The 15,132-nt window shown below is 40.5% G+C and overlaps 1 protein-coding gene across 1 annotated transcript in view; it reads left to right on the top strand.

The window, feature by feature from the left end:
• MIA3 (melanoma inhibitory activity family, member 3) overlaps positions 1 to 14,209 on the top strand; it is a 28,143-nt gene extending 13,934 nt beyond the window's left edge. The window contains exons 7-28 of the mRNA XM_009894340.1: positions 683 to 837; positions 2,099 to 2,120; positions 4,216 to 4,304; positions 4,454 to 4,531; positions 4,627 to 4,737; positions 5,617 to 5,688; positions 5,903 to 6,007; positions 6,801 to 6,923; positions 7,037 to 7,160; positions 8,037 to 8,092; positions 8,173 to 8,263; positions 8,397 to 8,535; positions 10,219 to 10,320; positions 10,420 to 10,480; positions 10,604 to 10,639; positions 10,731 to 10,798; positions 11,087 to 11,184; positions 11,295 to 11,426; positions 11,651 to 11,719; positions 11,841 to 11,917; positions 12,779 to 12,935; positions 13,301 to 14,209. Of these exons, the coding sequence (XP_009892642.1) occupies positions 683 to 837; positions 2,099 to 2,120; positions 4,216 to 4,304; positions 4,454 to 4,531; positions 4,627 to 4,737; positions 5,617 to 5,688; positions 5,903 to 6,007; positions 6,801 to 6,923; positions 7,037 to 7,160; positions 8,037 to 8,092; positions 8,173 to 8,263; positions 8,397 to 8,535; positions 10,219 to 10,320; positions 10,420 to 10,480; positions 10,604 to 10,639; positions 10,731 to 10,798; positions 11,087 to 11,184; positions 11,295 to 11,426; positions 11,651 to 11,719; positions 11,841 to 11,917; positions 12,779 to 12,935; positions 13,301 to 13,635 (2,300 nt within the window). The 3' untranslated portion in view covers positions 13,636 to 14,209. The remainder of the gene's footprint in view (positions 1 to 682; positions 838 to 2,098; positions 2,121 to 4,215; positions 4,305 to 4,453; positions 4,532 to 4,626; positions 4,738 to 5,616; positions 5,689 to 5,902; positions 6,008 to 6,800; positions 6,924 to 7,036; positions 7,161 to 8,036; positions 8,093 to 8,172; positions 8,264 to 8,396; positions 8,536 to 10,218; positions 10,321 to 10,419; positions 10,481 to 10,603; positions 10,640 to 10,730; positions 10,799 to 11,086; positions 11,185 to 11,294; positions 11,427 to 11,650; positions 11,720 to 11,840; positions 11,918 to 12,778; positions 12,936 to 13,300) is intronic.
• Positions 14,210 to 15,132: the final 923 nt, after the last annotated feature.

Genomic DNA, 15,132 nt, shown 5'->3' with positions numbered 1-15,132 from the left:
AGAGGGTGCCTGCAAAAACGCCAGCTCGCCCCTAGGTCGGGCTTTGGAGGGGGAAGTGTGTGCCCGCATTTTAATCTCACGCTCCTGCCAGTTGCAGGCAGGGAGAAGGCAGCCGTTTCTGTGTGGCTGCTACAGTTTATTTTCCGAGCGCCATGTCTGTATCGGCCCTGTAATCTGTACCAGGTACATTCGCACCTTTTTCTGCTCTCTGGCCTTCAGAGAGACGTATGACGAGACACATATGACCCTGTGACCAGGGTGACAGTGGGGAAAAGATCTGAGCCGTTTTTACTAGATTGTTACAGATGTCCAGATGTAAAGCTGTTTGGTTTTGTGGTTTGGTTTTGTTTTTTTTTTTTTCTATATTTTTCCACCCTTATAGCTTTATTTAGAAACAGATAAAATAGCGTACTGCTGTGTAACGTAGAATGAGTGTATCAGCTTATTTTGGTGTAGCTGTTCTCTGCCAGCAGATTGTTACTGTCAGGTGTCTTCCAGATACTCAGACTTCTGAGTTGAAATGCAAGCATCGAGCTGCTTTGTGGTTTTCTTCATTTTCGGTTTTCAGCTTACAGAAAAACTGCAGGAAAGCTCTAGATGGTTCTTTGGTTTTATGAGAGGAATAAAAGCATTTGGCAGATTAGTTAGATTGCCTGAGTATTTAATGAAAACGTATTCATAGTTGTCAATATTATCGGTTTTCAGCTGGTTGCTACGCTGCCTGAGGAAATTCGTCCTGGGCCTGATTTCCATGGACTTCCATGGGAGCCTATTATTATCACTGCCTTAGTGGGAATTGCCACACTTGCTATAATTTTCTGGAGAACCTGCCTTTCAGTGAGTACACTTCATGCTTGCAAGCCTGCTGATATTTCACTTACTGCACAGTCTTTTGTACAGTTAAACTGTTCCAGCATTATGGGTGTCAAAGCAATATGTAGTCTTTCATGGTTTTACTTTTTACATTTAGAGCGTTAACGTGAACTAAATGCTGGGCTTAATAGTTAAGTTGTAATTTTCTTCAAGCTAAGAAGTGTTTCCTTTAAGCTATTAATTGGGGATTTTTTATAAGGGTCAGTTTTGAAAGCAAAATAAGGGAATATAATGTAAATCAAGAAAGCTGAGGAAAGGGTCAGCATGTCTTTGAAATAGAAGCCTTCCATGTGCTTGAGCCTGTTGACGACTATCTCCAAAACAAGCAGTTAATCCTCCCCTGCTCCCGTCATACTGTCCAGCTGCTTGTAGGTGCCGTATTTAGGACCCTAAACATCTGATATTAATTCTCACTGGAGACTCCCTTTCCCGCTCTGTTCCTCACCCTGCACTTGTCCCTCTGTTTTCTACATGGATAACTTTCTGTGCAAGAAAAATACCATCACCAGCTCTCAGTATAGCCGTGCATCTCCTTGGGAACTGATAGATGAAAATCTAATAGGACAGTTTATTTTACAGCTGTCCAGTTCAGTGATGATATGCTCTGGAAGTCTGTAGAATACTTCATCTTTGCTTGACAAAAATAAATTAAAACTAAATATGATCTGTAACAACACTGGTACTTTTTTTTTTCATTGCTTAGTTTTGATATTGACTATACTAGGTCAGTTTCAGATGCAAATTAGTGTTAATGTAGCAACATAAAAAGAAAGCTGCTGAAATTCTCCTGTAACGGTGTTAATTTCAAAATGAGCAACTGTCAGTAAACACACGTTGCTTTAAAAGGATCAAAACTGGGATGCAAGTGTTTTTTTATGTTTGCAAGTTCATGACTGTTGTTTGATGCAAAATGGCTTCATTTTCTTCGTTGGAAATTGGATGTGGGCAGTTAATGCCATCCTTTTAGTGACTGAGTAAACACGTTTACTAAGGCTCTAGGACACGGCATTAACGTAGAAGCTTTTATTAGAAAACAGCTTAAGCTTGTTTGTAGTGTTATTCAACACTCTAGTTGGCAGCGTTAGATGTGTTTTCCATATGCTTCTTTAATCCACGTATAAGTGGTGATTTTTTTCTATAGGGAAATTTAACAACATTTTTCACTTATCACTTTTAATGGCTAATTCTTTTTTTTTTTTTTCTTATTTATTTATTTCTTCTGTAGGTAAAGAGTAGAATATATCAAGGTAAGTTTCTCTGTGCTTTTCAGTGTATTTGCTTAGGTGTGTAAAAGTTTTGAAGATTTGTTTCAGAGACCCAGGCATTCATCTTCACTCCCTTTCAAGGAGAATGCTAAGTCTGAGGTTATGGTGTAACCTAGGCCAGTAGATGATACTTACTTGAATCTGAGGATTTCCATTTTGCTTTTGATAATGCTTTGATTAAGAGAAACAATGCAACTCATACCTGCAAATTAAAGGTCAAGGAGAAGCTCCACCTTGTTCAGTATAAATGTGATCCATTGGTTTACTGGTACGATGGTAGTGGAACAGAGTTTGGTTTGGTTTTCTGATTACCAGTGGATCTGCTTTTGCTTGTTGCTTCTCACAAAAAGCAGCAGCTAGTTTCTCTTACCTTTTTGGATTGAGGGGAGCCTGAAACTGACTGCTGTGCAGTTGCAAAGACACTTTCTAAATGTAGACCTACATATGCAGATATTCCTGTGGCTAGCACATCGCATTTTACAAGAACATATCTCCAGCTTCAAGTATATAAAGTTGAAGTGTGCTGAATGGAAAAGAAATAGAATTTAAAGTAGGGTGATTGCTGAAATTCAGAATTGAATACAAAACGAAAATATGAAAGAATTTTCTTCATGTGAACTCTCTGCCTCTTTCTTCCTCACGAACCGTACTGCCTATCAGTCATTCCTCTCTAGTTTCATCGTAGTTATACTGCAGTTTCCTTCTATACAATTAATGCAGAATTGTTAAGCTGAAAAAAATGCCGTAGATCTGTAAAGTGATTTCTGTACTGCACAACAATTATTGTTACTGGAGGGGGGAAAACATTAGTATCGGTGGTGTAGAAATTACTTAGCAGCCCACCCAGAAAAAATGATGAACACAGGTCTAATCCTCTTTTTTTTTTTTCCCCCTAAAAATATTCTTCTGTATAATACTGTATAGAAATTAGTAAAGCTAAGAACAAATAGATATTCTTCAAGCATGGTAAAGATCATATTGTTATTAAAATCTTTATCCAAAATAGAGGAATATTAACAGTGGAGTACCAGAGAGAAAATCTATTATCCACTCCCCATGGCAGTAGTAAAATTGGGAGACCAAGCTAATGCAGGGATTCCTGCCTCCCTAAAACTGCTGAGAATTATCTTGTACCACAGCAGTTGCTTGTTGGCTCTCCCCTCCCCAGAGCAGGAAGGGCGCTCTGACCCAGAAGCCCTTGTGTAGGAGGGGAGGGAGGAGTAGCAGTTGCCATTGCGCCCTGTGGGATGCAGTTGGAACAACCAGTGCTTCCTGTTGTGCTGCAGGATTTGCTGTGAGGCAAATGAGGCTTGGGGTGTTCAAATACTGGGGTGGTTTAGGACTTGGAAAAGAACGGCAATTGGATGTGCTTTAAATTTAATTTGCAATAATAATTTAAGTATGTTAATGGGTTTTTTTAATCCTGAGGGTTGGTTGGCAACTTGCTTAGGTTGAGGAACAAATCCATGCCTAAAGAACTGTTGCTCGGTCACAGCCATTTTGGAGGTCTGTTAGAAAGCAGTGCTGTGCCTTGACTGATGCTGTCTGCTAGCTGACAGTCTCTTTTTCTATTCCAACTAGGTCTTTCAGACCTTTCATCCTATTATCTTTGCTGACCAAACATTCAGTTCCAATAAAGCAGGAAGAGGTGGTTGTTAGGGAAGGTGTTGCATCTCCCCGAGTGTCACAGCAGCAGCCTGAGACTGCTCTGACATCCTCACTGCCAGTTCTTTCCTTGAACACACCTCATCTGCGTGTAGCCAGCACCTTACTCTGCTCTACCATGTGTTCTCTGACCACCTTCTGTGAAGTGGATGCCAGAGCTATATGTTTTGTGTCAGTGTTCAAAGCTTTACTGTCTTGTTTTCAATCCTAACTTTAAATGAAAGCTGGAGATGCTTAAACTCCTGCAGAAAGGGCTGACTGTTAGGGAATTGACACTATCCTGATTTATGCTTTAATTCTTAGCTGAAAATGTGCCCTAAAGCGGTAGTAAAGATAGCTCTAATATTTTTATTTCTTTTTTCCCCTCCAGGATATGAAGTACAGTTACTGTAAACTTTCTTTTTCTTCCTAGTGACTGAAAAGCAACTTGCTGAGAAGATTAAAAACCTTCTACAAGAAAAAACAGAAATCCTAGAAAAGATTTCAGAGTATGATCAAAAGGTACTGTTCTAGGTTCTTCTCTTTTGCTTCCTAATTTTCTGTTATTGGTTTAATGACACAGTCAGTGCAACAGCTAATATCTTTATTTCCTATTACTGAATATTATGTTGTCAGTTTCCTCAGTTCTGTTTGGTTGTTTGTGTGCTTAGATAAAGGAAGCAAAGGAGTCTGTGAAAGTGGCCCAAGAACAAAAGGACATTCTGTCAGATGAAACTGCAGGGCTTAAGGTAAGAAACAATTAACTGTCTCTGTACCAAAAGGAAAAAGATTAGTAAAATAGCTTGCTTTAGATGGTCTTTTACTCTTCCTTTTTTCTTTTAAGGACACTGTCAAAGGACTGGAAGAAGAAAATCGTCAGCTAGATGACAAAGTAAAAAATCTGCACACAATGCTTGAAACAGAAAGGAAAAAGAATGAGAAGAAACAGAACAAGGTAAGAGCAATCACACTTACGTTTTACATTGTCCTTAACTTAATGTGCCCTAAAAGCTGGTCATGACCTAATGGGTGAATAGAGAGAGGTACAGCAAATGAGATGAATCATCTCAAAAAGAGAACTGAAATGAAATTTCAGGTTCATCCCAAGCTCAAGCAGGAGAATCTATTGATTGTATTTTTTTTTTTAAATAAGATCTTGATCAACTTGTGTGGTTATGTGCTTTCACACACAAATGGATGTATTTGAGTTATAGGCTAGTCTAATATTTCCTAGCCAGGGCCAGGAAGTTCCTTAACACTGAGGGCTGAAGGCTTTGGGTTAGTAGGAGATATTTTCTTAGAAGATGCATCTAGTTCTGTAATAAGCGTGAAGATATCTAAGCTGCCTCGTTCTTTTTGTCTAGAGGTTGTTGTGGGTTTTTTGTTTGTTTGTTTTGGGGTGGGTTTTTTTAGTTTATTTTCTCCCTTTTTCTTTTTTTTTTTTTCGGTTTTTCTCCTTAAGCCTGATTTTCTGTAACAATGGTAAGCTCCAACAAGTTCTTTGGTCTTGTTTTGGTCAAAGGTTGTTGCTAATGACAGCAGCACGTGGTACTTTCACTCTAGACTGCGCAGGTGTACAGGGAACTTTCCCAGCTGCGGACAGGTGGAGTCATAGGGGGAAGTTGATTCTAATGTGTTGTGCATTCCTATTGCTTGCCTTGCTGATAAGGCAGTGCTGTGTTGCGCTAATCTAATGGCTGCTCTAAATGGAAATTTGTCAGTGTTTTGACTTTCCTTTTATGCTTCCAAAATATACAAGTAAAGTAATTACACGCTCGGGCTAAGGCATGTACCAGGCTAATACAAAGTCACCATTCATCTTTTTCTTATATAGATCGCTGAAACCCAGAAGTCCTTGGAGAAACTTCAAGAGGCTGTCAGTGTACATTCTGTAGAGCTTTCAGAGGTAAAGCATTATCTACACCCTATTAACAGTCACAGGTGCAGGTTCTTGTACCAGGAAAATTTGTATCTAGGATGTAATAGAAAATGCTAGCTTGGCAGATACCAAGTTGATTGTGCGTGTATACCTTTTTCTTTTCAGTTACCAAGTAATATGTAGTTCTTACTCCATTGCAGTTCAACTTTGTCTTTTTGGTTCCTTTTTGTGTCATATGTAGGTGCAGATAGCCCTTAATGAAGCTAAACTAAGTGAAGAAAAGGTGAAATCCGAGCTTCACCATGTGCAGGAAGAGAACGCTAGGCTGAAAAAGAGCAAGGAGCAAGTAAGTTATGCCCAGGCCAGGCAACTTTGTCTCTTGAACAAAATATCAAGGCTTTATTCCTAGTTTTCTTGAGTATAACTTCAGTGTGTCGCCATTTTCTTAACGTGTCAGAATTCCATATTTCATATTATCAGGGTAAAATTTAAACCCTTGTGCCTGCCTGCACAGGCTTTTTGTGCAGGTGAGCCACATGTCTTCAGTATGAAGGCTTTGTCAGTTCCAGTGATTCAGTTTTTGTCAGCAGCTTCACAGAAAGTCTTTGCTGATGTAGTGGTCACTGCACAATCAGGAGATTGCTACTTGGGATCAGGACTGAAGGAAGTAACAGTAAAGAATTGCCAAAAAGCGATTCTGAAGCTAAGCTAGATGGGGAGGACCTTTAGTCCTGAAATGTTATGACAGTTCTTTTACAGATAATTGTAAATATTTGTCTGTTTTCTTTCGCCATGCATGATGTAGATGGCCTTTTAAGGAATGTGGCTTGATTACTTCTGGACTGCAATTAATTCCTCTTATTTTTAAGTGTGTGAGCGGCTTGGTTCTAATGTTGGGATATTAGCTGAGAAGATGTCAAATTTGTAAAATCACTTAATAATATAAACTGCGGAAAGATTCCCAGGATCTGGTTCTGCCAATGGACTAGTGATGAGTGTGATAACAGTGAAGTTTACCCTTTATCTGTGATCTGTGGTGATCAGTTATCACCAGAGCTGGCAGTAAAATAGAGTTTAATTACATATACCCTGTACTAAAAATAAAATAAGTAATCATCTTGCCTTGGTGCTTCATACAGCTGCTAAAAGAAGCTGAAGGTTGGAGTGAGAGGCATAGTGAACTCAGTGAGCAGATCAAACTATATCAGAAATCTCAGAAGGACATAGAAGAAGCACTTGCCTACAAGGAAAATGAAATTGAAGTAGGTTCTTTATAACAAGCTTGCCTTAAATACTACACATCATAAAATGCTTTGAAATACTTCACAAAATGCAGAGCAATTTTTCTTCAGTTAACCTTTGATTCCGTTACTAGGTTTTAACTAACTGCATTATGCAGCTGAAGCAGCTTGACATTGATTCGGCATCTGAGGCCAAGAAGGATGGTGAGGGGCGTGAATGGAGCACAGGAGAGGATCTGGCCAATGGAGAGTTGCCAGGTACAGCAATCCTACCTGCTGGCTGATATGCCTAGTGGCTAAAGCATACACGGTGGTATGGTCATGTCATGTCATGTGGGGAGCAAGAGGAATCCATGCATTTAGCTGCCTGTGGGTTAAGACACTGCCAACTTTAATCCCCAAACAGAAAATGTCTCCTAAGTGAAGGGAGAAACCATTAAAAAGGCCAATAGTTGCTGTTCGGTCACTTTTTAGGTATATCGTAAGTGTAATGACACAGTTTTAAAGATTGCATATAAAGGTTAGTAATTAAGAACATTCTGAAAGCTGAGAATCTCAGTTTTGTTGTTATGCTACATTTTGTTAATACAATTTTTTAATGAGTATTGTGCTTACCTCTGGATAGATAACTAATTTAGATAATCACATCTTTTAAATCTGAAAGACAGAAATAAATGTTTTCAAAACCACTCAGGAAGTTTGTCATTCATGATGTTGTACATGTATTTGCTACTTCTCTGGTTTTGAAAACCTCTGTTGTTTTTTTCTTTGGTTGTGGGTTTTTTCTTTTTTCTAACCATACTGTATATGTGGGCTGTAAATTCCCACTTCTTGCTTTTTCAGACACTGTGTCCAGTAACACATACTGCATTCACATTAATATTAGTGTGGTCGCTAGAAGAAGTGACAAGAAGGAATCTTCTGAATGCCTTTTTGAATAAATTAATAGTTCTGTTGTGTTCGTCATGGAATTGGTATTGTGCTTTGTTCCCCACATCCCTCTCTCTTTTTCTTTTGACCATGTAAGGAGACTTATCACAGATTAAAGTGTAGGGAGTGTTATTTTTAACAGCTGTAGAGTCTAGGGAATTGGGGCTAAGAAACGGGGAAAACAAATATATTTTTTTCTTCTAGATAATGAGAATGAGAAGATGAAGACTCAGATTAAGCAGATGATGGACGTCTCCAGGGTACGCTGTGCAAGATATCTAGTAAATGTAGCCACGTTATGCTATACCTAAGACCATAAACTTTCTACTCCTCTTTTCAGGTAAAAACTATGTTATCCATAGTTGAAGAAGACAGAAGTCTTCTGCAGTCCAAATTGAGTGATGAAGTAACAGCAAGACATGAGCTGGAAGGTAGGCTTAGCGAAAGAATTGCTTAGTATGAAATGCTGTATGTGATTTGAAAAGAAACAGAGCGTTTAAATAGCATGATGGTTCTCACTGCAACTTCCTTCAGCTCCCTTACCTACCTTTGCTTCTCCAACAGAGCAAATAAAAAAATTAGAACACGACTCCTGTTCGCTGCAGTCAGCCAAAGCTCGACTGGAAAATGAGTGCAAAACACTACAGCAGAAAGTGGAGATTCTTGGTGAACTTTACCAGCAGAAGGAGATGGCACTCCAGAAGTAAGCCTTTCATTACTCTTCCACAGCATAGCATATTGTATTGTAGGCACCATCCAAATGCTCTTTGCTCAGAAACGTGAAATAACTTGAAGTTATGTTTCGAATGAAAGGGGATGACCGCTGTTTCAGTATGGTTGATGCTAGTACCCGTGTTTTACTTTTTCCACCATTCCAGAGATTCTAAAAAGGCTGTCACTTTGCACACACAATATTAGCTTCTACTAGTGAAAAACCCAACCAACCAAACAACAAACCATTTTTGAAGAGGGGAGATGGGTGGCTTGGTCTGCAAATTCTGTGGTTGCTCTGTCACATTGTCCAGAAAAGTCAAGGAGAATGTAGCAGCCATTAAGATTTGTTTCTCTGACCTCAGTTCAGTAAGTCTAATTCTCATAATGTAGAAACTTGGTATTTTTAGCCTTGTGAGCTTTTCGCATTCTCAAAAGTCTAAATTAAGGCTGAGTTCATGGTGGCAGCAGAGATGAATGAATTTCTAGCAGTGAAGAACTCTGATTCATTCCTCATTTATTTATTCATTTACTTGCTTACTGAAATGTCTGTGATAACATCTCAGTTTTGTGGGGAAAATCTGAGATAGCTTCAGGGATGTTTTCAGCCAATTTCTGTAGGAAAGCTGAAGTTGTGGTGGAGAAGCTATTGGAAGTTCTAAGGTTCAAGTGTGTAGGTTGGGGGAAGCACAGGGCTGGAACAAGCTAAGGAGTTGAGGCTATACAGCACCTCAGGAGTGAAACTGCCTGACCTGATAACTTCAGGATCCAGGTGTAGTAAGCACATAATGGAGAGCTGAAGGATAGTCCACCTTTCAAGGAAAAATTCCTTTTGACCTCTCTGAAGGATTTCTGTTCCTTCCAAAAGTTTTAGAAAGTTAGACTGCTTGTTACTACTACTAGATTAGAATAAAGCACTTTCTTCAGTGTTTTTCTCAAAAACTGTTTCCACATGTAGTCAAGGAAATGGATTATGTTGAACTGGCTATTAGCAATAGTTCACTTACTGCTAGTTTAATGGTTCCAGTTTTGTGGGATATCATTAGGGGCCTCTTAAATACTTCCAGAAGAATGTCAAAAATGAGAAAATTAGTGAACCATAAGGTTATAAAAAGGCTGTGGAAACTGGTCATGTAATTAAGTGGTATGGAGAATACTTAAAAGCTTCTTTCCACATGGTTGATGACTATTGAATGCGTTTGGTTGATGACTATTTGAATGCACTTGGACCCTAAATTCCCCCTTTTTCACTACAAATTCATTTCTTCATTTGCCTTGGTTAGATGTCAGTTCTGCATATTTCCTTGTTTGTACCGTTGTAAATCTGGATTACCATCTGTAGAATTGGTAAGTAAACTACAGGATCTGAAGAGACGAACTGTCTGCAATTGTTACAATCTGACAAGTCTTTAGATGCTGACAGAACTTTCCAGTCAACTCTGCGTCCTTAATTTTCAGGTTTTATATACAAAGGTTTTGTCTATTGGTTTCAAAAGACAGTACTTTGTCTCTCTAAAAAAAAAAATAAAACCTGTCTTTATTCTCTCTGTATTCTCATGCATTATTATAGATTCTGATATGACTATTGTTACCAGGGGAATACCTTGATTTTGAGTGGTAGTAGGTGTAGGGTGGTGGAAAATATGGTGCTTTTTTTTTTTTTCCCTCTATGCAGAAAACTAACCCAGGAAGAGTACGAGCGTCAGGAGAAGGAGCAGAAACTGACTGCTGCAGATGAAAAAGCCGTGCTGGCCATTGAGGAAGTGAAAGTTTACAAGTAACTTCATTTTCTGAAAACTGTTGTTTTCCTTTATTTCAGCTATTGAAGAAAATTAATTTAAACTTCTCTCCTTCCCCTCTTTTTCCTTTTGTACAGGCAAAGGATCCAAGATATGGAAGAAGAATTGCAAAAAACAGAGAGATCTTACAAAAACCAGGTAAACTTCTTGCTTGCTGGTTATTGTGTCACCTTTTACTGTATCATTCCAATGCTCTGTAGTGAGTTATTGGAAATACTGGTAGTTGGACAAAGTAAACTAAAATGCTTCTTTGCTTCTCAGATTGCTGCTCATGAGAAAAAGGCACACGACAATTGGGTAAGAATGTTCTTCCTTTTCTGATACAAACAGTTTGTATTTGACTTCAGGTTGATACAGTTAATGCAGTTGGCAAAATTTTCCCTAATAGCTTATTGCCCGCTCTGCTGAGAGAGCCCTGGCTGAAGAAAAAAGAGAAGCAGCCAACCTGAGACAAAAGTAAGTACAGTACAGACCGCTTCTGTTGCTCTTTGAACATTCTGCGTGTTGCTTGGGAGAGAAAGAGCTCAAACAATGCAAGGTGCTCAGTTAGCCTGCTTGCTCAGAATGTGCAGTGTGTATTTGAGTTACTAATTTTAAACTACTGTGAAACTGTTTTGATGGTTAAAATAAGATTTCTTGGAGAAAGCTGTAACGTTTTACGATGCAGTTTGCCTTGTTACATTATGACAAATATAACTCACATGTATTATTTGAATAAAAAAAGCCTTTATTTTTTAAAATTAGATTAATAGAAGTAAACCAAAAAATCGTCATGCTTCAAAGGCCATTAATTGTAAAGCCAACTCCAGGCAGACCTGATCGCCAGGTCCCACCACGACGAGGTAAATGCTGCTGTTTCTCTCTTTGGTCTTTGAGTCAGTATATCCTAAAAAAATAAGGGTATGATAAATAGTAGAAAAGAAAACCAAGTGTTTTATCTTCTTTGGCATAGGGCCCTTAAGCAGAGATGGCTCTTTTGGCCCATCACCTGTGAGTGGAGGAAATCCATCACCCACACAGATGATAGAAGTTCCTGCCCGGCCCCTTTCTGCTCCTCGAAGGGAAGGCTCAAGAGGTGAATTTGGTAAGCAGAGGAGCTTCCCTCTGTGGTAATGATCTTGTGCTACAAACCAAAGAATGCGAAGTTCTAGTCTTGGTTCTAGGGATAGTGTTAAGTATTGATACAGATGAGTGGTGGTGGGTGGTGATTTTTTGTTGTTGGTTGTTTGTTGTTTTGTTTTTTTTTTTTAATAGAAATAGTTCATACACCTGTTGATTGGAATCTCTGTGGTTCTTGTTTCCCTTAAGGTACGGTGGTGGATGGGCCCCCTGCTCCCCGAAGGCCACCAGAGTTACCTGGAAGGATGTCTGTTCCTGGTAAGTTATGTGGCGTGCAACCCAACTGATTCAGCTGTTCTTTCACTTCAGAAATGTGATTTAAAAACTATGTCCCTTACCCCAAGCATGGCAAGACGTGCATTTGTGGCTCTCTTTACAGATCTTGGGCCTGCTGTAGCGTCCCTGATCAGTAGCGGGCCAAGAACCTCCTCCCCTTCCACAGCAATGGATGGAGTGGTAAGCTGAAAAACCCCCAACCGTCAGGAAGCATTTCTAATACGTGATTCACTGTACTTCCTGCTGCTTCTTTAACTGTATTATGTTCTGTCTTGTCTATATCCTGTCACTATCCTTATTTGCTGTTCCAAAAAAAAAAAAAAAAAAAAAAGCAACCCTCTCCCAAAGAGTCTGAAGCCCCCTGTGTAACTACTGATTCACCTTCGCCTATTGAACCAGCTACAGTGAGTATTCAGAGGCTGAATATGGTGTTGCTCTGCTTTGATGGAGAGGAATAACAGGCTTGGTGTTCTGAACTGCTGAATAACAAAATGCTCTGCAAAACTAACCAAGGGCTTATACCTCTGTCTCAAAAGGTTTCTTTAATGCTGAACAGTTGCTGTCTGGGTTTTATGGAATTGAGGAAATGAGATCTTTCTTGTTAAGGACTGCAGGCAAACGCTTTAGAGTGACTACTACAGTAATCCTAAGAAGCTGACTTACCTGTGCTATTTAAGCAGAATTCCATATGTAATTCAAAGTGCCAGGCCCTTTACCAAAGGGGTGTCCACCAAGGACACTGAAAAAGGGATTGCACTTTTCGCTAGTACAGCTTTAGCTAAAGAAAACTTGTCATCTCAGAAGGTACACTAAGCACTCACTTCTTGGTAGTGCAAGCAGTATTCTGGGTGAAGGGACAGTAACTTTCCCTGTTTTCTACTTGGTTAATGTGTTTTGGGGTGTAGTCTTTTCTCCCTCCTTCCCCCCCACCCCCTTCTCCCACCTCTTGGCCTTTGGGTGAGTGGTTGTGGTGTTCAGCAGTGTCAGTATTTCTCTGATGCAGTGAGTAACACGCTGAAGTATTAACCTCATCTCGCACAGGCTAGTGCTAGTCCCAAAGGCCCACCGTCTTTCCCTGGGACACCTATCATGACCTCACCAGTGATGGGACCTCCGCCTCCACCGCCTGTTCGCTATGGACCACCTCCAGCTCCTCTCCGTGGGCACTTTGGGCCTCGACCTCTTCCTGTGCCCCTAGGTACAGTTGTGTTGCCATGTGCTGAAACTTAACTTTTCCCACTGTGCTTCTGGGAAGCCTGCCACGGATCTGAGATCTGCCATCCGTTAGCACACAGCATCCCCACGTGGCATGGGGTCTAGCTGTCTTGCTCAGTGAGCTGGGACCGGTGCATTGTTTCAAGCCTCCTTAGTGCCAAGGTGTTTTTTTCCTTGTTCAGTCTAAAATGGAGACCAGCAGCCAGGTCACTAGAATGTAATTCATGCTATGTGACAGTGACACCCACCTCAGAGCTACTCCAAAAAATGAGGAAGGAGTCGGGAGCTTCACTGTTTAGGTTAAAGCAAGATGTCATTTAAGTCTGTTTTCCTGTCCTTTCCTTCTAGTTCGTGGTGCTCCCTTGCCACCTCCAGCTGCCAGAGACTTCTTACCTGGCCCACCCTTAGGAATGAGAGATCTGCCTCCTGGCCCACTACCGCCTCCTCCAGACCCAAGAGGCTATGGACGTGGGCACCCTCCTTTTCGACCCCTAGGTCCTCCTGGCCCAAGAGATTATCCTCCAGGCCCACGGCTCCCCCCGCCTGGTTCAAGAGACTATACGCCTTCTCCTAACAGAGACTTGCCTCCATCGGGACCTAGAGACTACCCGGCAGGCCCTCCACCACCACCACCGCCAGCAGGCTCAAAGGACTACACACAGCCTCCAGCGCAGAAACCCTAACTGCAGCCTCCAGTCAGCAGCTCAATGGAATGGACTCTAGCGCACTTCCTGCGGTCAGGATTTTAGAAAATGGTTCTCTGTTTGAAGCCATTTGTCTCATTTCAATATATTTCAGCTTTTGCGGGATTAATTTTTATCCAATTGCTACAGACATCTTATGTGCATTTATGATCACCTTAAACTCATCCATCCTCTTGGGCTGCAAGAACCTTTTTGTGATGGACTTGAACCTACTCTAAACGTGCAATAGAAAGGAAGTACCTGTGTGGCTAGTTTTAATTAAATGTAGCCTCTGTAACCAGTTGGTGAATGAACTAATTTCGTGACAAATGTAAATCAAATCATTTCCTGTGGAAATAATTTTTAAGTAAAATGCTCTCCTACCTGCCTTCTCCATCGCATCATTAAGCTGCAGTTATTGTAGGCCAGGGGTTTACATGAGGACTGTGAGGTGGTGTTTTTTGGTTTTTTTTTTAATTTTAAAAAAAGATGTCTGGTCAGAGATCAGAAGCACAAATGACACTGTATTCAAAGGAAAGTTATAATAAAAAGCAAAATGCCTTTTGCTAAACCCTGAAGGCTTTGTTTCAGTACCATTTTTTGCTCAGAAAGGTTCAGTGCTACAGCTGTCACAGAGTTCTGGAATTGAATCGAGGCTGAATAACTGCTGCCGCTGCTGCAAGACTGACGACTGCCTTACCCTCATGCTGAACTGCTCTGGCACGTTACAGACTTGCTTCATGTAATGAGGACAAGGGGGGGCTACGGCCCTCCTTAGCCGAAGGTCAGCACAGCGCTGGAAACCCTTATGGGGTGAGGTTAGTTTGGAAATCATAGGTGAGGGCTGCAGGAATCTAGAACCTAAGAAAATTCATAATTGCTTTCTCCTGCTGAGACAGGCTTGCAGCATTAAGCAAGGTTTGAGAGCCAGGTTTTCATCTTACTCAGCATTTAAGACCAATTCTGCTTCCTTGGCAGAGTAGGGCTGTATTTTTATAGCCTTTTTCACTTACATTAAAAAGAAAAAAATAGCTTTCCATAAAGCAGAGTGGGTTTATGTAAACCATATGAACCTGTATTGCTTTGGATCAGTTTGCATACACAGAACACTGGATAGCTTTAAAAACACACCCTACATTTGTAGGTGTTCAAAGATGTCCCTGGACATAAGTGTTAACATAAGGATGAGTATGCAGCATTTGGCACAGCAGGCCACTCACTTATCTAGACACTAACGCTTTTCAGACGTGCTCTGTACAAAACTAAGCCTTAATGAAGAAAAAAAAGGGAAGAGAAAACAACTAGGAATAATAAACCCCCCTACTGGAAGGCCATTACAGCTTTACTGCCAGAGTACAAGCAGCCATTAAACGTGCCATCTAGGTGTTACAGTCTTACAGTACAAGTGTTAAGCTTTAGATTTAAGATGAAAGACAAGCTGCAACATCACTAAAGCATAAAACAATACAAGAGCTTGTGTTGTGGGGAGCAGGAGTC

The sequence above is a fragment of the Charadrius vociferus genome, unplaced genomic scaffold (genome assembly GCF_000708025.1).
Source record: "Charadrius vociferus isolate BGI_N301 unplaced genomic scaffold, ASM70802v2 scaffold261, whole genome shotgun sequence".
NCBI classification, from domain to species: Eukaryota; Metazoa; Chordata; class Aves; order Charadriiformes; family Charadriidae; genus Charadrius; species Charadrius vociferus.
This window is presented reverse-complemented; position numbering and strand designations above follow the sequence as displayed.